At 66.2% G+C, this 20,358-nt stretch overlaps 2 protein-coding genes across 4 annotated transcripts; one reads left to right on the top strand and one right to left on the bottom strand.

Moving 5' to 3' along the window:
- Window positions 1-17: 17 nt before the first annotated feature.
- Window positions 18-4,990, top strand: TAS1R3 (taste 1 receptor member 3). Its single transcript, XM_033228766.1, is given in 7 exon segments — window positions 18-1,406; window positions 1,508-1,808; window positions 1,906-2,688; window positions 2,803-3,006; window positions 3,141-3,261; window positions 3,390-3,893; window positions 3,896-4,990. Coding segments are annotated over 7 exon segments (2,655 nt in total). The 5' UTR covers window positions 18-1,110; the 3' UTR covers window positions 4,342-4,990.
- Window positions 4,991-5,114: 124 nt separating this feature from the next.
- Window positions 5,115-18,663, bottom strand: DVL1 (dishevelled segment polarity protein 1). Of its 3 annotated transcripts, none has more exons than XM_033228768.1 (15): window positions 18,331-18,663; window positions 12,477-12,546; window positions 12,150-12,271; window positions 11,842-11,945; window positions 11,456-11,594; window positions 10,363-10,456; window positions 10,190-10,259; window positions 9,932-10,071; window positions 9,670-9,746; window positions 9,521-9,588; window positions 9,223-9,375; window positions 8,456-8,587; window positions 8,206-8,373; window positions 7,914-8,120; window positions 5,115-6,441 (listed from the first exon to the last, which is right to left on the bottom strand). In XM_033228768.1, the coding sequence occupies exons 1-15, from the start codon at window positions 18,498-18,500 to the stop codon at window positions 6,068-6,070; spliced, it is 2,088 nt and encodes a 695-aa protein (XP_033084659.1). In that variant the 5' UTR covers window positions 18,501-18,663; the 3' UTR covers window positions 5,115-6,067. The 3 variants fall into 3 exon arrangements, with proteins under 3 accessions (XP_033084659.1, XP_033084658.1, XP_033084660.1); XM_033228767.1 differs by having other exon boundaries at window positions 9,298-9,375; window positions 18,331-18,616; XM_033228769.1 differs by lacking the exon at window positions 5,115-6,441 and adding an exon at window positions 6,961-6,986 and having other exon boundaries at window positions 18,331-18,617.
- Window positions 18,664-20,358: the final 1,695 nt, after the last annotated feature.

Genomic DNA, 20,358 nt, shown 5'->3' with positions numbered 1-20,358 from the left:
TGCTGTGTGCGTGTGTGTACCATTTGCGTGTGCTGTGTATGTGTGCTGTTTGCATGTGCCGTGCACGTGTGTGCCATTTGCCTGTGTGCAGTTTGCATGTGCCATTTGTGTGCTGCATTCCCCTGTTCCTGTGTGCCAGGTTCATATGTGTGCCATGCTCCTCTGTGTGCATGTGTGCTCAGCTAGTGTGTGCCATACACGTGTGCTGTGGTCATGCATGTGCCTCACGGGTCTGTGGGGAAGAGGTGCCAGCCAGGGTGCACCTCCTGGCATCTGCTAGGTCTGCCGGGCCCCAGCTGAAGCTGAGTGCCCCCCAGTTCCCCTCTGAGGGCCTGCACCTGGAGCCTGGTGTGTCCACAAGGGCACCCCCAAAGTGAAGCAGGCAGAGGAGGAGCCCCGGCCCCGCACATCGGGTGCTGCTCCAGCCACCGCTCATTTGCCTGTGGTCCTTCCTCCCTCGTTTGCATGCCCCCCTGGCACACAAACTCTATCCCCAGCAGGAGCCACCTGTGTGCCTGCCAGGCAGGAGTAGCCCAGGCCAGGGTCAGCAGTGTGAGTACAGCTGGCCATGTGGTTCCTGCAGCTTCAGACCCTGGCAGAAGAAGGGCTGAGACCCTCAAGGAACTCTGCTCCCAAGCAGGCTGGGAGGGCACCACCGCCACCCAGGGTCCTCCCCAGCTGCAGGGTGGAGGCCTAGCTGGCCGGCTGGTCTGCAGGCCTAGGGGGCCCACCCCTGCCACCCCCAACTCCGGCCAGCACAGCCTTGAGTCGGAGCCAGAAGCTCCCAGGGCTGGGTAGGAGGCATTTCTGTGCCTACGGAAAGCCCCAGAGCTGGGTGTCTCTGCATCCCTCCCATGCAGCTGAGACAGAGCCCTGGAGGCCCCTTTGCCCTCTCCCCTCTCCACAGCCTGCCAGGCAACTCCAGGAATGGGGGGGGTGGTGAGGGGCTCGGTCACAGGCAGTGAACAAGGCCACGGTCAGCAGAGCCTGCCTGCCGGTCAGTGCTGGCCATAGAGCCTGGCAGTGGCCTCAGGCAGAGTCTGAAGTGCACTAACTTTCAGGCCCAGCAAGTGAGGACACCACTGGGGCCCCAGGGTGTGGCCAGTGAGGATGGCAAGGGTTTTGCTAAACAAATCCTCTGCCCGCTCCCCGCCCGCGCTCTCTCCACGTGAGGCCCCACTCAGGGCAGCCACCTTGCTGGAAGCTGCCTCTGCCATGCTGGGCCCTGCTGTCCTGGGCCTCAGCCTCTGGGCTCTCCTGCACCTTGGGACAGGGGCCCCACTGTGCCTGTCACAACAACTTAGGATGAAAGGGGACTACGTGCTGGGGGGGCTGTTCCCCCTAAGTGAGGCCGGGGAGGCTGGCCTCAGCAGCCGGACACGGCCCAGCAGCCCCGTGTGCACCAGGTATGGAGGTGGGACAGCCCGGGTCGGGGTCAGGGTGACCAGGCCTGGGGTGCTCCTGAGCTGGGGCTGAGGAGGCCATCTGTGGCTCCATGTGGCCCCAGATTCTCCTCGAATGGCCTGCTCTGGGCACTGGCCATGAAGATGGCTGTGGAGGAGATCAACAACAGGTCGGACCTGCTGCCGGGCCTGCGCCTAGGCTACGACCTCTTCGATACGTGCTCGGAGCCTGTGGTGGCCATGAAGCCCAGTCTCATGTTCCTGGCCAAGGCAGACAGCCGCGACATTGCCGCCTACTGCAACTACACGCAGTACCAGCCCCGCGTGCTGGCCGTCATCGGGCCCCACTCGTCTGAGCTCGCCGTGGTCACCGGCAAGTTTTTCGGCTTCTTCCTCATGCCCCAGGTGGGTGCCCCCCACCATCACCCACCCCCACCCCCACCCCCACCCACCCCTGCCCACGGGAGCCCCTGAGTCAGGAGATGCCTCTTGGCCCCTGCAGGTCAGCTATGGCGCTAGCATGGAGCTGCTGAGTGCCCGGGAGACCTTCCCCTCCTTCTTCCGCACAGTGCCCAGCGACCGTGTGCAGCTGACGGCTGCCGTGGAACTGCTGCAGGAGTTCGGCTGGAACTGGGTGGCCGCCCTGGGCAGCGACGACGAGTATGGCCGGCAGGGCCTGGGCATCTTCTCGACCCTGGCTGCGGCGCACAGCATCTGCATCGCACACGAGGGCCTGGTGCCACTGCCCCATGCCGACGGCCCGCTGCTGGGGAAGGTGCAGGACGTGCTGCACCAGGTGAACCAGAGCAGCGTGCAGGTGGTGCTGCTGTTCGCCTCCGCGCGTGCCGCCCACGCTCTCTTCAGCTACAGCATCAGCAGCAAGCTCTCGTCCAAGGTGTGGGTGGCCAGCGAGGCCTGGCTGACCTCTGACCTGGTCATGGGGCTGCCCGGCATGGCCCAGGTGGGCACGGTGCTTGGCTTTCTCCAGAGGGGTGCCCAGCTGCACAAGTTCTCCCAGTATGTGAAGAGCCACCTGGCCCTGGCCGCTGACCCAGTGTTCTGCGCCGCCCTGGGCGAGAGGGAGCAGGGTCTGGAGGAGGACGTGGTGGGCCGGCGCTGCCCGCAGTGTGACTGTATCACGCTGCAAAACGTGAGCACCGGGCTAAACCACCACCAGACGTTCTCTGTCTACGCAGCTGTGTACAGCGTGGCCCAGGCCCTGCACAACACTTTGCAGTGCAACGCCTCAGGCTGCCCCATGCAGGACCCCGTGAAGCCCTGGCAGGTGAGCCCGGGAGATGGGGGTGTGCCGACCTCTGCACGTGCCCGGGCCACCAGGCACGGCCACTGCACCTGAGCTGGAGGTAGCTGGCGGCTTAGCCCCATCCCCCACCTGCAGCTCCTGGAGAACATGTACAACCTGACCTTCCACGCGGGCGGGCTGACGCTACACTTCAACAGCAACGGGAACGTGGACATGGAGTACGACCTGAAGCTGTGGGTGTGGCAGGGCCCAGTGCCCGAGCTCCACGATGTGGGCAGGTTCAACGGCAGCCTCTGGACAGACAGCCTGAAGATCCGCTGGCACACGTCCAACAACCAGGTGAGGTGAGGGTGGGTGTACCTGGCGTGTCCCTGTGGCAGCCCCCGCGGCAGGGTGCAGCCTGGGGGTGGGGGCCGTCCCTGTCTCCCGCGGGCGTGCCCAGCCGAGCAGAGCCAGACCAGGCCTGTGCACAGAAGCCCGTGTCCCAGTGCTCGCGGCAGTGCCAGGAGGGCCAGGTGCGCCGGGTCAAGGGGTTCCACTCCTGCTGCTACGACTGCGTGGACTGCAAGGCGGGCAGCTACCAGAAGAGCCCAGGTAAGCCGCCTTCCTGGCAGCGGGAGTGGAAACGCAGCAGGGGCGGGTCCGGCCACGTCCTAGCTCTGAGGCCAGAGCGCACAGGGGACAAGGCCAGCACCCAGCGCCCTTCTCCTCCTCTCTCACAGATGACCTCGCCTGCTCCTTTTGCAACCAGGACGAGTGGTCCCCGGAGCGGAGCACAAGCTGCTTCCGCCGCAGGCTTCGATTCCTGGCATGGGGCGAGCCGGCTGTGCTGCTGCTCCTCCTGCTGCTGAGCCTGGCGCTGGGCCTTGTGCTGGCCGCTTTGGGGCTGTTCATTCGCCATCGTGACAGCCCACTGGTTCAGGCCTCGGGTGGGCCCCTGGCCTGCTTTGGCCTGGTGTGCTTGGGCCTGGTCTGCCTTAGCGTCCTCCTGTTCCCTGGCCAGCCCAGCCCTGCCCTCTGCCTGGCCCAGCAGCCCTCATCCCACCTCCCGCTCACCGGCTGCCTGAGCACACTCATCCTGCAGGCGGCCGAGATCTTTGTGGAGTCAGAACTGCCTCTGAGCTGGGCAGACCGGCTGAGTGGCTGCCTGCGGGGGCCCTGGGCCTGGCTGGTGGTGCTGCTGGCCATGCTGGTGGAGGCCGCACTGTGCGCCTGGTACCTGGTGGCCTTCCACCGGAGGTGGTGACAGACTGGCGCATGCTGCCCACAGAGGCGCTGGTGCACTGCCGCACACGCTCCTGGGTCAGCTTTGGCCTCGTGCACGCCACCAACGCCACACTGGCCTTCCTTTGCTTCTTGGGCACCTTCCTGGTGCAGAGCCGGCCAGGCCGCTACAACCGTGCCCGTGGCCTCACCTTTGCCATGCTGGCCTACTTCATCACCTGGGTCTCCTTCGTGCCCCTCCTGGCCAATGTACAGGTGGTCCTCAGGCCTGCCGTGCAGATGGGTGCCCTCCTGCTCTGCGTCCTGGGCATTCTGGCTGCCTTCCACCTGCCCAGGTGTTACCTGCTCGTGCGGCAGCCGGAGCTCAACACCCCTGAGTTCTTCCTGGGAAGGGGCCCTGGGGATGCCCGAGACCGGAACGACGGAGACACAGGAAATCGGGAAACCTGAGTGACCCCTGATCCTGCGACTTCAGCCCCAGTGAACCCAGACCTAGCTGAGCTCCCCCTAAGCTAGCAATGACCCGTGTCCCCCTACAGACACCCTCCCGCTCTAGATTCTGACCCCAAGTTGTCTCCTGACCCTGACCCCACAGTGACCCCTGCGTCTGCAGCACGTGGACACCCCTGTGACCATCTGGGCCCCAGAGCCAAGCTCTGTCCCTGTCCTCTGTGCCCAGACCAGGCCTGCCCCGGTAACCCAGACGCACTGTTCTGGAAGGAGGGCCAGAGGGCTCCCAGGGTCCCCACAACCCACACCATGAGCTCAGAAAAAGGGCGCAGGGAGGCCCCAGCCAGATGGCTGCAAGCCCAAGCCAGGCCCTGTCAACCTGACCATGTCCCGCCAGCAGCCCCCACCCAGCACCCCGCCAGGCACCACAGCAGAGAGGCTGGGTGGGGGCACACAGGCATATGCCCAGGGCAGAGCCCACCCAGGTGGGGGTGGCACCCAGCTTCCTTCTCTGCCCTGGCCCAGTGGGTAGACAGCATCATGACTGTCACCAGTACTAGGGACAGAGCCGAGGTGGGGTGGGGGCGGGGTCCAGCACCATGGACAGAAAACTGCCCAGCAGGGGCCAAGGTCAGCGCCCCGCCAGGCCCACAGGGTCTTGGGTCAGAGTTCCAGGGTCAGCTCCCAGCAGAGCCTAGAGGAGGCCGGACCAGTCCCCCCATGCCTCATTCCAAGGCAGCCCAGCTGCAGAGAAGGCACAGGCCACACATCTGTCCCATAAAATTAAACGCTTTTTAGTGTTTAAAATAAGCAGCATTTACACAGAAGCAGCTCTATGTTAACCATCTAGATGCTGGGACTTTGATACAATATCTACAGCGCAGACACGTGGGGGCCAGAGACGCCAGGAAGGCCACGGTTGTGTGCAGGCCGCGATGTGTGCACGCAGTGTGTGCACTCATCAAGGACAGGCCAGCTGACCGCCCATCTCCCCAAGACCTCCCTCCCTGCAGCAGCTGTGCACTTTGGGGCCCCTCGACCCTGCAGGCCACGGTCCCTCCCTGCCCTGGCTGGGACACGGTGGGCAGGATGTCCAGCCCTCTCTCATCTTCCCATCGTGTCCTCCACATACTTTCAGACTCGACTGTGTTGCTGGAGGGGAGAGGAAGGGAGAAGGTGCAGGCTGCTCCAAGGGGCAGGGGCAGGTGGGACGGCTGACAGAGCCACCTCCTCCCCGAGCCACCAGCCAGGCAATAAATAAATAAATTAGATTCCTACTCCAGACAACCAGAGGGACCAGGGGGCTCCAGCTCCACCCCCAGTTAGATCCTGGGTTAGATGGGTGGGGCCTGTGCACTGCAGGGGGTTGCCCCGCATGGGTCACTCTGGGGGCCTGTGCACAGCTGTACAGGAGGTGGGGGTCAGCCCAGAGCCCAAGGGGGTCTTCCTCATCCTAGGAGGTATCACCACCAGACACAAGGGGTTGGGAGGTCCCTGAGGCTCTCGCTGAGGGGCAGAGAAGGAGCGTCCACAACACGGCTGCTCAGAAACAGGTGCTGTCAGGAGCCGGAGCAGCCAGGCTGCTGGGGCAGATTGCGGTGGTCCAGCCTGCCCCCCTACCCTGCCTCCTGGCCTGGCCCCAACTAAGGCAAGCCCACGTGAGCTCTTCATGCAGCAGGACCACTGGCTCCCCATCTTGGGCAGGGCTGGGGGCAAGCGCCACGAGTCACATGATGTCCACGAAGAACTCACAGGGGTTCCCCATGGCCTTCTGGAAGGACTGGCGGCTGCCTGTCAATTCTGGGGGCACAGCAGCCAGCTCCCGGACAGGGGGTCCCCCGGGTGGCCCCCCGACCACCGTATAGGCCTTGGTCATGGGGTGGGGCGGGGGGAGCCCTGGGGCGGTGGCCGAGGCCTGACTGCGTGGGCTGCTGCCACGGCTGAGCTGGCCGGCCGGACGCTCTCGCCAGCTGCTCCCCACCCCGCTCGGTGCCGTGTGATCCGATTCGCTGCCGCTACCCCCGGCTCCCGCCGCCCAACGCTCCTTCTCACGGCCTGGGGCCCGGCGGCTGCTCCGGGTGGACCCGCTGCTCTTGCTCCCTGGGGGTGGAACAGGGTGGGAGAGGAGACCGTCAGCACCAGGCCTGGTCACGTCCAGAACCACCCCCGCCAGGCGCCAAGTGACCGGGCAGGAAGGGTGGCCCGTGCAGGACGGGGCGGGGTGGGGCAGCCATGCAGGTGCGAGGACAGGGCCGGCACCCCCAGGGTCACAGGGGCAGCTGTAGCAGGCACGCGCTGGTGGGGGCAGTAGCAGGCGGGCAGGATCCTGGAGCTAGCTGGGCGCCCCCACGCCTCACCCCGATGCTTGAGCTGAGGGTCTGGTCTTGCGGCTGAAAGACTGAGGTGCCAGCGAGGGCCCCTCGTGCCCGGTGCCCCCATGGCCATACTGGATTCCCCACCCGAGTCCCCACTGTCCCCCCAACCCAGGGCCTTGGCCGACGGACGACTCAGCTCAGCCCCGTCCTGGGCTCCCGAGATGCAGTGGGAGCTGGAGGGCATGGCCAGCTGGGGACATGCTGAGGGACGCCGGGCGGGACCCTGGCTTACCGGCCCAAGGTCCACTCCGCTAGTCCTTCAGTCTAAGGCTTGTTCAGCACAAGGCAAGGGATAGCACGAGTTACACGCCCGGCTGCCTGGCACCCGCCCAGCACCCACCCGCCACCAGTGGGGCCTGACCGCGGGCTGGGTGGGGCTTAAGCGGGCACAAGCACCAGTCGAGTCAGCAGACACCCAGCGTGGCCTCTCTGCAGCCCTACACCCTCTGGCCACCTCTCCTCTCTCGTCCTCCTTCCCGGGCCCTCCGGGCTGCCACCTGCATCCCCCCCGGCCTGCAGACACCCCCGCTGGCCTCACCAACCCCACCCACTAGGGCTTCTGCTCCACCAGGCAAGGCCTCAGGGACACCTTGGATCCCCCGGCCCCCCGAACACATCCCAGCCACGGGCACACAGCTGTGCATGGCACCATCCACATCGGGCTCCCTGCCTGGGCTGCAGCTGCCACCCTCTTGTGTCCTGGGGCCTAGAAAGTGACCCCGTCTGACTCCTTGGTCACCCCTGCCCTGTCCTTGTCACACGGCCCTTGGCCACATGGTCTCCTGGCCTCCTGCCTCTACCATAGGAGAAGCACCAGCCGCCACCCCTACCAGGCACAGCCGCCCAGGCCTCCAGGCTCCCAGAGGCCCCTCCTCCCAACCCACCCAGATGAGGTGGGGTCCAGGCTGCCCCTGTGTGAGACGCCTCCCTGTCCTCCCCATTCACACTGGCTCCTGGATCCCCCTGGCACTTGCCCTTTCCAGAAGGGGCCCACCCAGGACCCAAGCACACAGCAGGAGCATGGAGTGGGGTACAGCAGAGAAGCGGCGCAGAGCAGGGGGGTGGGGTGGAGCTGGGGGCGGAGCAGCAGGGGGGTGGGGTGGGGTGGAGCTGGGGGCGGAGCAGCAGGGGGTGGGGTGGGGTGGAGTGGGGTGGAGTTGGGGGCGGAGCAGCAGCAGGTGGGGGCGGGGTTCTCACCTTCACTCTGCTGACTCCCGGTGCTGCCGCTGCCATAGCTAAAGCCCGGGTCCTGGTAGGCAGGCGGGAAGCAGGGCGGGGGCCCCGAGTACTGGTAGGGATAGCCCTGACCCAGGGGCCAGGGTGCAGCCGGGTGGGGCAGCGGAGCCAGCGTGTCCTGATCCGAAGCCCCACTGGAGCCACTGTTGAGGTTCAGGGTGGCGAGATCTGGCGGGGGAGGGTAGGTGAGGGCCGCGGAAGGGCCTCCGGCGTTCCCCTCCCCCGCGCCCTGAAGCCCGCGGTCCCCACTCACTGCTGCACAGGTCCCCGAAGACGTAGTAGCATTGCTCGGAGAAGGTGATCTTGTTGACCGTGTGCCGCAGAAAGCCATGCTTCAGCAAGCTGCTGGCGTACTTCCGGGCCTCCCGCCGCTCCTTGAAGCCCTCCACGTGTGTGTACAGCCAGTCCACCACGTCCGCCCCTGGCCGGCAGCAGCGGTCAGCCCTGCCCCGGGCACGCGGCCCCGCCCCTGGCCCTATCGGCCCGCAGGGACGGCCACTCACCGATGACGGCGTTGGCGATGGTGATCTTGAGCCACATGCGGTCACGGATCTCCAGTCCCGAGTCCGGCAGCTGCATGACCCGGACGACGGCACCCATGTCGCTCTTCACTGTCAGCGGCGCCTCCTCCAGCTCTGCAAGGCACAGCCCCGCCTCAGCCCCAGCAGCTGAAGGTTGGGGGACTCAGGGCCCTGCACCCCCAGGGGAGCCTCTAAGCGAAGCCAGCGCCGGGGGCCCAGGCTGGAGGGTGCGTGACAGCAGGCCCCCGACCCACTGCAGGATGGACCCCCGCGAGGCTGGGGCGTGGGCAGGAGGATTGGACATTTCGTCTCCTACCCCTGCAGACACTTTTCATCAGGATGCTAGGCACGAACTGGGCTGAGGACACCCCACCCCGCAGACCAGGGCGTAATGAGAACGGGGCAGGCCCCTTCCCCTCCCCGCATGCCCCGCCCGAGAGCGCAGGCAGTTAGTCATGTTAGCCGCAGGAAGCAGAGTGGAGACCTGGCCCCTGCCTGGGACCCCCTGGGTGCGCCTCGCATAGGGGCCCCACATACATCCTCTGCTCCCAACACACAGACCACGAGCAGGGTGGGCTGCGCAAGGTGGGCACGGGTGCTTGTGCACACACGTCTGTGCAGGGTGTTGGGGAGGGGAAAACACGCACGTCACAGCCCCGTGAGGGCTGCAGGCGGCCGTGGCGGAGGCGGGCAGAGACGCCCCCTCCAAGTCTTAGTTTCTGCTGGGGCCCTCGGGAGCTGCCACTTACGTGGAGCGCCAGGCACGGAGCTGGTTAGTGAGGAGGAGCTGGTGCGTGTGACGGCACTGGAGCAGGGGCTCGTACCGTAGCGGGGCAGGGCTCCGGTCAGAGCCGCCGTGTGGGACAGCCAGGCGGCGGGATCGATGGGCCGCACCGGGTCAGCTGGGTGGCCGCCATGTGGCGATGACGACAGGTGGACAGACGGACGAGGTGGGAGGGCAGAGCGCAGGGCACAGAGGACAGAGGCCTTCAGGCTGGGCAGGCGCCTCCTCCCCATCCCACCCCGTGTACCCCGAGGGTCACTCACCCCGTGGGATGGTGAAGTAGCTTCGGGGCGTTGGGTCCCAGCACTTGGCCACGGTGAGGCTGATGGGCCTGCAAGAATGGTGGTCACACAGCAAGGCCCCGATGGTCCCCCTGCCTGGCCCCTCCCGCTCCAGTGCCCCTAGCGCTCACCCCGTCTGGGACACGATCTCCCGCAGCACCCGCACCGCGTCATCATTACTCATGTTCTCAAAGTTCACGTCGTTCACCTGCAGGGGTGGGGATTAGGGTGGTGCAGGCAAGGTGTGCAGCTCAGTCCGCAGCCCCCACAGACCCACCCGCAGCCACATGTCACCCTGTAGCCCCCACAGACCCACCCGCAACCGCATGTCACCCCAAAGTCCCCACAGACCCACCCGCAGCCGCACGTCACCCCAAAGTCCCACAGACCGACCTGCAACAGCATGTCACCGGGCTCGATGCGGCCGTCAGCGGCCACTGCCCCACCCTTCATGATGGAGCCGATGTAGATGCCGCCGTCTCCGCGGTCGTTGCTCTGCCCCACGATGCTGATGCCCAGAAAGTGATGTCTCTCTGCGGGAAGAGCCGTGAGCCACGACCAAGCCCCGCCCCTGCCCCCAACCCTCACCCCACGAGCCTAGCGAGGAGCTGCGGCCACGCCCCGCCCCCAACCCTCGCCCCGAGGCCTCACCCATGTTGAGCGTGACAGTGACGATGTTGAGAGACATGGTGGAGTCGGTTATGCTGCTGAAGGAAGAGGCCTGTGGAGGGAAGGAGACATGTGTGAGGGGCACAGGGTTGCCTGATGCTGACTTCACCTCCCCAGCCCGGCCCCGCCCCACCCCGCCCCGCCCTGCTGCCTACTCGGTCCGTCTGCCGAAGGCGCTGCTTCCTCCGCCGGCGTTTGTGCTTCCGGATGAGCCTGGATGAGGTGCTCTGCTCTGTGGAGCTGCTCAGCCTGGGGACAGGCCGTCAGAGGTCAGAGGAGTTAGACATGGATAGGGGGGCGGCGGGGGCGGGGAGGGGTTGGACTCCGCTCCCCACAATGATGGGTGGGCTGAACCTGGGAATCGGGGATCCAGGCCAGGCTTGTTCAAATGCAGGCTCAGTGCCTGACGTCCACGCCTCAGGCCCTGCACACGTGATGTGCACGTGAGCACACACAAAAATCCCAGAGACAGGCAAACTGGGCACACATGTAGCCAGCTCCACTACTGGCACACATGCACACCCATACACCTGCACACACGCACGTCTGCACACACACGCACACCTGTACACGCACACACACGCACACCCACACGCCTGCACACCCCCACACACCCACACACACCCGCACACACACGCCTGGACATATGCATCCGCACACACACACACACCCGCACACACGCATGCCTGTACACACGGACGCCTGCACACGCACCCGCACACACACACACACCTGCACACATGCACCCGCACACACGTGCACACACGCACACGTACACATGCACGCCTGCACACATGCACCCGCGCACACATGCACACACGCACACCTGCACACACGCATGTCTGCACACTCCCCCACATCCGCACACATGCACGCCTGCACATGCACACCTGCACACATGCACACGCAGACACACGTGCACTGTGAAAACACACTCCTCACGCACACATGCACACGCAGACATGCACATCATGTAAACATTTGCACATGGGTACCCACGCACAGACACGTGTGCAATGTGAAAACACCTCACACAGACACACATGCACAGACATGAGTATTGCACACGTGCACGCAGGCACATACAGTGTGAAAACACACCTCATGTGGAACACGCACAAGCACACGTGCATCATGTACACATTTGCATGCACACACATGCACGCGCAGACACACGTGTAATGTGAAAACTCACGCAGACACATGCGCATCACGTACACAGACATTGGCATGCGGGCACACACGCACCTGCTCGTGCTGCCATCCTCATCCGAGTCCACAAAGCTGCTGGACTCAAGCTCACTGCTCAGGACGGCGGACGCGCTTTCTGGGGGCAGCCCCACGTCCCGCCGTCGGTCTCCCCTTGGGTGCCCATTGGTTCGGGTGGCTGTGGGGGCAGCAGGTTGGGCGCTGAATGCAGCGTCTCCCAGAGGTCCTGTGTTTGAGGCTGTCTGGGCAGTGCTACACGCCTGTGGGTCTGGAAGCTGGTGGCTTGACTGTGGGCTCGCTGGGCCTCAGCCTCCACCCAAGCACTGCCACTGGCTGGGGGACAGGAACTGCTGTGGTAGGAACATGGCTCATGGGGGTCCCAGGGAGGCTGGGGGTCCACAGCAGGGCAGATATGACCACTGTACCCTCCTCACGGTTCCGGCGTCGGGCACGCTCCCGCCGGTGGCTGACCATGGACTCCGTGCCTGTCTCGTTGTCCATCCCGTCACGGCTGCTGGCCACATTCGGGCTGTACAACAACAGCAGGGCAGGTGGAGAGGCTGTGGCCCCAGCCCCTCATATGCCTCCCAGCCCAGCCTCCCCTCGCTGGTGGGACCCCAGCCCCAGCAGGTGCCACGCCCGCCTACCAGCCCAGGCAGGCCTCCCTCCCGTTGGCCAGCGTCCCTCATGACAGGCTTGGGGTAGCAGGGCCCAGTGCCCACGGTGCCCTTACTGGAAGGAGGGGGGCCGTGAGTCCCCGATGCCGCCTGTCCGCTCCAGAGGCGGGGGCAGGTCTGTGTGGCTGTCCGTGCCCTGGGACCCCGCATCCGAGTGAGCACCCTCAGCCAGGACCAGCTGTGGAGGGAGCAGGCATGTTCGGGGCAGCCCACCCGCCTTCAGGTCGCCTCCTCAGGGCACCCAGGGAATGGGGGAGCCAGCATACCGCCCTATCCGCACCCAGCCTGCCAGGGCCTCCCCACACCCACCACCTCCCCCAGGAAGAGCCCCACCCTGGAATGCTCCCCAGGTGAGCACTCGGGGCCAAGACGCAGGGGCTCACCCAGGAGACCACACGGCCATTGAAGCAGGGAAGCTTGGCATTGTCATCAAAGATCTCCTCCTTCACCACCCTGTAGGCAGATGTAGCTGTGAGGCCCCACCTAGTGGGCCTGACCCTGTGGCTCTAGAGGTGAGGCCTGGAGAGCAGGCACCCCGCCTCCCCACACAACGTCACTCTGTGGACACCCCTGCTAGTGCGTTCTCCTCTCGGGAACGGTCCTTCCTCTCCGTCATATCCTGGGCCACCACCCCCCCGCATGGTGACGGTGGCTGTGGACATCCCCACAGGGGAGGCTCAGTCAAAGGTCCCCAGCCCTCAGGTTGGGGGACAGCTGGGGTGAGGCCTCCTTGGGAAAGCCCCTGTGCCTAGCTGCTCTCGATTCAGACTTATGTATGTGGTGGCCCCAGACGCTATCTCCAACCCCCCCAACCTCATCTGGTCCTGGGGCTTGGAGTCCCCACCAAGGGCTTCCCCCACGCTGGGACTCCTCAGGGCCAGGCCCAGCCTCCTCAGCAACAGCAGCTACACCTACTGGGGCCCAAGCCTTCCCAGGTTATTCCCTGTCCCTTGCCCCAAACCACAGGTCCACTGCTCCCCCTCCCAGCCAGCTCCCGACCAGCCCCCACCCCTCAATAGCCAGGGCATCAGACCACCACCTGCACCCACCCCTGCACTCAGATCTGTCATTCCCAACCAGGAGTCCAAATCCCCCAGCAGCCTCCTCTCCATCAGGCCAGCCACGCCCTATGGCCCCACTCCACCCTCCTGACGTCTCAGGAGCACCCTCAGGTCCCAGGCCCTGTGCCTGCCTGCCCAGAGTCAGCCTCTGTGAAGGGGGGCTCTGCCTGACCCCTGCCCTGCACCCCGTAGCCAGGCTCACAGTCCATGCTCAAGGACACTCAGACCCGACGGACAGATGCAGGTGGGCTGGGAGGGCACACTGGTTCCCAGAGGCAGCCCACCACCCTCCTGTCCTGTCCACCTAGCCAGGGAGACAAAGACCTCCACTCACCAGGCCTCCCTGCACCTCAGGACCTAGCAGGGCAGCAGGGGACGCAGAGCCGGCAAAGCCCCTGGGAGAGCAAGCTGGCCAGCTGCCTCGCCAGTCCACCCCCGGGTCAGATGGGCTTGGGAATGGGGCAGAGGGCACCCAGGAAGGCTGCAGAGTGTCAGGGGACATGAACCAGGAGGAGGCTGGGTGACCTGAGCTCAGAGTTCAGAGGGCAGGGGCAGGTGCCCAGGCCAAGGGGCAAGGCAGGCAGGGCTGTGGTCGACATTCACACTTTGACCTCCTAGGGCCGGGTAGGATCCAGATGCCGCCTCCTGGTACCCTGCCCTGCCCAGCAGCATTTTCCACACCCAGGACTTGGGCCCAGTGGAGAAATGGGAGCCCAGAGACGGGGCTGGGCCTGGCCGCACACCTGGCAGGAAGCGCCCTGTGGCTGCTAACCCCATTGCCAGCTACAGAGCCACCCCGACTGGCCGCTCCAGGTCCCCTGGCCCCAGAGCACCTTGACTCAGCTAGGCTCCGAAGCGGCAGGTAGCAGGAGGCCCCCAGCGAAGTGGCAAACCCACACTCCCACCCAAGCCCTGGCCCACCCACTTGCTGGCAAGAGGCCCCGAGCCTCAGGGCAGAGAAGACAGCAGGCAGGGCCAAAGCAGAGACCCCCCCCAGCCCTCTGGGGTCCTGCCGCTGCCTCCCCAGGCCTCCCAGGGCCAGGCCATGGCCATGACGCCCCCAAAGAGCAGAGAAGGTCACTTCTCAGACCCCTCCATGTCTGTTGCCCCAACACAGGAGCCTTCCCAGGTAAGGCCATGACCCATGCCAGGCTGAAGTTGCCACAGTGAGAGGCTGTCACACCTGAAAGGATGGAGAAACCCAGGGTGAGGCAGGCCCCATGGACACCACGGCCACCACCAACTGCCACCAGGAGGCCAGGGCCCACAGTGAGCCCTTGTCTCTGAGGGACCTGACCACAACAGGGTCCCCACCTCAGCCCGACACATGGCCCCAGGTGGCCTGGCCGGCAGCTTCTCCCTGCCGCACCCAACCCCAGCACCCTCTGACTCACCCGAGGGAGACAGTCACCCAGCACCTTCTGACTCACCTGAGGGAGACACTCGGCCACCCAGCACCCCAGGGCAATGCCCACCTAGCTTCACCGGCAGAGGGTCCTGCCTCCTCTCACCATCCAGAGTGGCCCAAGCCCGCACTGCCCACCCAGCCAGGGCCTCACGAAGATCCCAGGCTGCCTGGGATGTCCCTGCTCCCAGCCCCCGCACAGATGTCCAGCCAGGGCCCAGAGGCCCTACTCCCTCCGCCCTCTTCGGCCCAACAGGGTGTAACAAGTCCTCCCTTGCCCCTGGTGGCAGGGTGTAGACCCCAGCCTGGTTGGGCCAGGAGAAAGGTAGCAGGACCCAAACAGCACAGAGGGAAGGGTGGGGCCTGCCTGGGGCTCCAGGGATCAGCTACCCAGGTCCCAGGCAGAGCCCTGCTGTCCCTACCCCAGCCAGATGGGGGAGGGTGCCGGAGGCCGGCCAGGCGTTGGCGGCACACCCACCACGTGGGGTCCCCACACCTCTGGAGCAGCCTCTGCTGAAACTCAGGGCAGCTACCAGGGTTGCCCCTGCCAGCACTGTGCCCCCACCTTGGGATTCCCTGTGAGGCCTGGCTAACCTCTGCGTGCCGCCCCCACAGATCCGCCCCGGGGAGGAATCCACTCAGAGGCAGCGCCCTGGGAGCCAGCATGGCCACACAGGATGCAGAGGACCCTCCAGACTCCCAGAGGCCACAGCCAGCTGCCCCAGATGTGGTGTGGTCCCAAATGCCCCCCACTCTCCCAAGGCAGAGATGGAAGCTGGCAGGGGTAGCTGGCCCAGGGCAGGCGGCGCAGAGCCATCTCGTGCCCTCAGACCCCCTTGTGCACCCCCCAGGTCAGGGCCCTCAGCCTTGGTTGAGAGGTTCTGTAGCCTCTCAACCCCTGACCCAGGGCCAGCAGCTCTCCACCAGCCTGTCCTTTAGGTGGTGCCAAGTCCTGGGATCTCTGAGCCCCCTCCCCAGGTTCAGGCCACACAGGCTCGAGTGTCCCTGCCTGGCCATGGCTGTGAGGGCAGTAGATGAACTCCCAACACCAGGGAGGCACTCGGGGCACAGAGAGGCTGAGTCAGAGACCCCAAGTGGCACAGCCAGGGAGGGCGGAGTGGGAACTCCCCCAGCAGCCCAGGCCAGGCAGAGCCTCCCCAACTCCACAGCCCCCCACAGCACCACCCAGGGCACAAGGAGCAGTCATAACACCCAGGCCCATGGCAGGCAGCCCTGGGGACTGGGGCTTTGGGCCCACAGCCTTGCCTCCATCCATCCCCCACTCCTGGGCCTGGGTCATCCCCACCTCGGAGATGAACTGCGGGAGCTGTGCCCAACAGACGGGCTCGATGCCAAGTCCAGCAGGCCCAGCATCCACCACACACCCAGTAGCGAGGACCCGGAGCCAAACACCCTCCCTCCTCTGCCTCGGCCACAGGCTGGGCAAGACCCTGCCCACCAGCAAACCCAGCACCAGATGGAGACCCTCCCCAGTTCTGCCCTCCTCCCAGCCCTGAGGATCCTAGGTCAAAATACCTGTGACCAGGACATGAAAAGTGGAGGACAGGCGGGGGACCTTCTCCCACTGGGCCGAAGCCGTGTGTGGGGAGTGGGGCCCGGCCCAGGGCACCGGGCTGTGGCCACGACCCAGGCTCCCTGCACTGCAAGGTGGTCAGTCACGCTCTGAAGCCTAGGCCAGGGGAACCAGGACTGCGCTGAGAATGCAGCAGGGGCTGGTACAGGAACCCCCGACTCACCAGGACCTCCTCAGGGTCCCCAGCCTGAGGCTCCCTCTCTTATGGAGCCCACCCCAGACCAGCCAGGACCTGCCTTCTCTTCCCCCCACCTCCAGCTACATTCACTTGGTATCCAGAGCCAGTGTCTAGTTCAGCTCTCACTTAAGCTAGAGTATGACTGACCAACCAGCCCCTCCCACAGGGGTTCTAGTCCACAAAACAGACAGCGCTGAGAACTCAGCAGGTAGAACTCAGGAGAAGGGAACAAGGAAGCAGTCGACAGGGGTCCTCCATAGGCTCCTGAGGCCACCAGCCAGAGGACCTGGAAGGCTACAGAGCAAGGCCCCCGTCTCAGGACTCCAGCATCACCCCAGTCCATTCTTTCCAGGCCCCACAGCCCAGCCCAGCCCTGACCTCCACAGCCCCACTGCCTCCCAGCTCCCTGTAAGCCTGCAGCCTCCAAAGCTGTACACTGAAGCTCCCCTGTCTCTTTCCCGGCTGCGTCCCCAAGCTTGCTTCGACACTCAGACCTGCCCACCCTGTTCCCAGGCGCGGGCACCCCCGGGTCCTCCAAATGTGCCCAGCATATGCAGCCACTGTGGGAAGGTGTATGGGGGCAACAGTCAGGCTGTCTCAGACCTGGGCAGCCCCCGGTGGGTGTCAGGAGCAGAAGGCGGACTCCCCCAGGACTTCATCCCAGAGCGTGGTCCAGGAACAGAACCTGGGAGCTGGGCACCACCTCACTACGCATTTATTGGTGGCACACGTTTGTGACAAAAAGCATTAGTGACTTTGGTAACTTTTGTTAGAATAATAAACTAAGTTAAAAACAAAAGTACCTGACACATGCCCCATGCCCAGGCCCAGAGAAGCAGGGACTGCAAGGTGCCCCAGTGGGGGAGGAGCCCGGACAAGACTCAGAAAACAAACAGCCTCCTCCTGCCCAACCTGACTGGAGCGGGCAGGAGGGCCGCCGAGCAGAGCGGGGAGCGCCCAGCCTTCAGAGGCTGCCAAGGACGCACCCTGCCCTCTCTGCTTTGCCTGGTGGTGGGGGTGGGGAAGGAAAGTACAGCTGTCCAGATGTCCTTTGGGCCTCCTGAGAGCCCCAGAGCGGACCCAGCTTGACTAGACCTGGGGTTGCCTGAGGACCCTGCAACCACAGAATGCAGGAAACAGCCTTAATGTCACAATCCCAAGAGGCGGCCACACACAACGACACAGCTTGCCGGAGGCTCACCTCCTGGGGCCACGAGGCCTGAGCCTGCCCCCAGCTCTGTTGGGCTGGGACTGGGGACTCAGGTTACTGGTGGCCGGGCCGGGCTAGGCCAGCCCTCAAGCAGACGGCCAGCCTCCTGCTCCCTGTCCCAGAGGGCCCAGCTCAGCACAGCAGGGGTCTCCTCGCCTGGGACCATCACCACTGAGGCCCGGCACTGAGACGCTGACCCAGGCTGCCCCGAAACAGCAGATGGTCTGAGCTGCTCTGGGAACGCAAGTGCTTTGTGGCTCAGTGGGGACGGGGCAGACAGGGAGCTCAGAGCAGGGATGGGCGAATAAAGTTTCAAGGCCACCAGTGGCCCTTGACCTCCGCCCTGTCCCCGGAACCCCGGAGAAGGGGGCCAGGAGGACCTGTCTTGAGCCCCTGGGAGGCTTCTGCAAACCCTAGCAGACAGGTTGGTGAACCTGTCCCCCCACGTCTCCCCATCCCAGCTAGGAAACCCCACCCTGCTCCCTTCTCACTGACACACACACCCCTGACCCCAGCCCACACCAACGGCAGGCGCTCCGGTGGAAGGGATGCGGCCGACCGAGTCTCACCCGAGCCAAGGCAGGACTCGGGACCGGGACGCCGGGACCCCAGCCTGCCATCGCCCCACACCACAGACAGGTGGGCGCGCGCCGCACGCGGGCCGAGGCCGCCACCCGCGCCGCACCTGGCGGAGGCGCGGACCGCCCAGGATCCCCGCCCCGTCCCCGCGCTGGCAGGTGCGACCCCCGAGCGCGCGCCAGGCTCGCGCAGGCCCCGCGGCCGACTGACCCGAAATCCTGGTCCATGGACTTAAAGAAGAATTTGTAGGCGTGCACGGGCCGGTTGCTGAGCACGTTCTTGAAGTCGGCTAGCGTGACGCGCTCGGGGGCCACGGGCAGCTTGACCAGGTACGGCGTCTCCTCCTCGTCCATGTGGTAAATGATCTTGGTCTCCGCCATGGCGCGGCGGCGGCGGCGCGGACTCCGCGCGCTCAGGGCCCGGCCCGGGGCTCGGACGCGGGGCGCTCCCCGCCCGCCCGCCTGCGCCCCACCCGGCCCGCGCCGCTCCGGCCCCGCCGCGCCGAGGCCCCCGGGCGCCCCCGCTTGACCGCCCAGGCCCCGGCCGCCGCCCCCGGCTCCCGCGCGCGTCTCGACTGCTGCCCCGCGGCCCGCGGCCGCCCATCCGCCCCCGGCCCGGGAGCGGCGCGAGGGACGCAGCACGGAGGGCGCGCTCAGCCCCGCCGCCCTCCCGCCTGCGCCCCTCGGGCCGCGCCGTTAAAGGGACCGCCCGGCCAGCGGCCCTCAGCGTGGCCGCGGGGGGGCGCCCGAGCGCGCGGCGGTGACGTCACGGGAGCGCGCGGCGGGGGGCGGGGCGCCGCTGCGCAGGCGCAGACGCAGACGCAGACGCAGGCGCTCTTCGCTCGCCCCGCCCCGGCCCCGGCCCCGGCCCCGCCCCCGCACTTGGGCCCGCGTTCCCCTCAGCTCGGGCCCCCGCGACACGCGCCGGTGCATCCTCGCGCGGCCTGGCTCTGGGCCCGTGGACGCCAGGGTGATCGGGGCGGACGGAGGGACCTCGGGAACGCCGGGTGCGCGGCGCTGAGGTGGCGACCGGTCCCTCTGCGTCCCCGCGAAGGCTCCCGACTCGCATGCCCTCTGCCGGGTCCCGCGGGGTCCGACCGCAGGCCGAGGGGATGCGGGGCGCGCGTGGGCGCGGGCGTGCACGGAGGCGTCGGAGCGCGCGGCGGCGGGAGGGATTTCGTCCTGGGGTCCTCCGCAGGGCAGGGGAGACTTCCGAGCCTTCCCCTGAGGCCGCGGGGCGTCCGCGCTCGCTGCTCCGGCGCCCGCGGGGCTGGAGGCCTTCCCAGCCCGACCCCAGCAGGAAGCGCGGAGGCCACTAGAGGGCGGCCCAGGATGGGAAGAGTGAGGCGGGGGCCTGGACGGGGCTGGAGCGACGGGGAGAGGGAGGAGGGGGCCTCGACGGGGCCGGCGCGGTGGGGCCCCTTGGGCCCTGCCCGCAGGAAGCCGGCGGGAGTCTGGGACTTTCGCATCTATCCGGCCCTGACCATGCCCGGGGCTGCGCCGGCTCGGAGAGAAACCCATCAGTGTAGGCAGCGGTGGTTGACGGTCAGCTTGGGCCTGGGGTCCTGAACCTGCACCCCGGCTCTAGCGGGAGAGCTGTGGCGTCCGCTCAGCCTAGCCCGGCCAGCTCAGCCGCCAGCCCCCTCTGCCTGGAGCCTGGGCCACCTTCCCACCAGCCCTTGTTTTCCCCAGAGGTCGGAAGCCAGGCAGGGAGACCTACGAGGGGCTATCTGTTGAGGCCCCAGGGAGGGAGGAAGCCCGTACCTGCCCTGAGGGCCAGACCCCTGTTCCCCAGGCTAGACACAAGTGGCCACAGAGCAGGGAGGAACCACACAGGTGCAGGGTTCCTCAGCCCAAGTCTCAAGAGAGGCTGGAAGCCAGAAGCCTGAGGCCAGTCCAAGTGCTGGTGCCTATGTGGTCTGGTTGGGTCCCTGCCAGGAGCGGCCTTGTCCAGTGATGGTGTGGCCACTGGTGAGGCCAGAAGGGGGTGCATTTTCAAGCCACACCTCCCCAGACCAGCCTCCCTTGCTCCCAACCTGTGCTGCTGTGGGGATCTTGTGGGCAACCATCACCCTTTCCCACCCCCACTCCTGGGAGGACAGGAGGATGGGGTTGGGTGGTGATGCCGGCTTCAAGAAGCAGCACTTAGTCGCTGGTCTGTGCTGCTAGGAGCCGAGGCCACTGGCCTTCCTAATCCCGCCACTCGTCCCACTACCCAAACTTGTGCTGAGATCCTGTG

The sequence above is a fragment of the Trachypithecus francoisi genome, unplaced genomic scaffold (assembly GCF_009764315.1).
Source record: "Trachypithecus francoisi isolate TF-2019V2 unplaced genomic scaffold, Tfra_2.0 Lachesis_group12, whole genome shotgun sequence".
NCBI classification, from domain to species: Eukaryota; Metazoa; Chordata; class Mammalia; order Primates; family Cercopithecidae; genus Trachypithecus; species Trachypithecus francoisi.
The sequence above is the reverse complement of the archived record's forward strand: the minus strand, read 5'-3'. Positions and strand labels throughout refer to the sequence as shown.

Bases quoted from the DNA above. Each gene is read 5' to 3' on its own strand.
- DVL1 (XM_033228768.1), bottom strand. From the start codon at position 18,500: ATGGCGGAGACCAAGATCATTTACCACATGGACGAGGAGGAGACGCCG. The intron at 10,457-11,455 runs GTGCGTGTGTGC...GCCTGTCCCCAG, and splicing joins GAGGATGGCAGCACGAGCAG to GCTGAGCAGCTCCACAGAGC. The intron at 9,589-9,669 runs GTGAGCGCTAGG...CCATTCTTGCAG, and splicing joins GAGATCGTGTCCCAGACGGG to GCCCATCAGCCTCACCGTGG.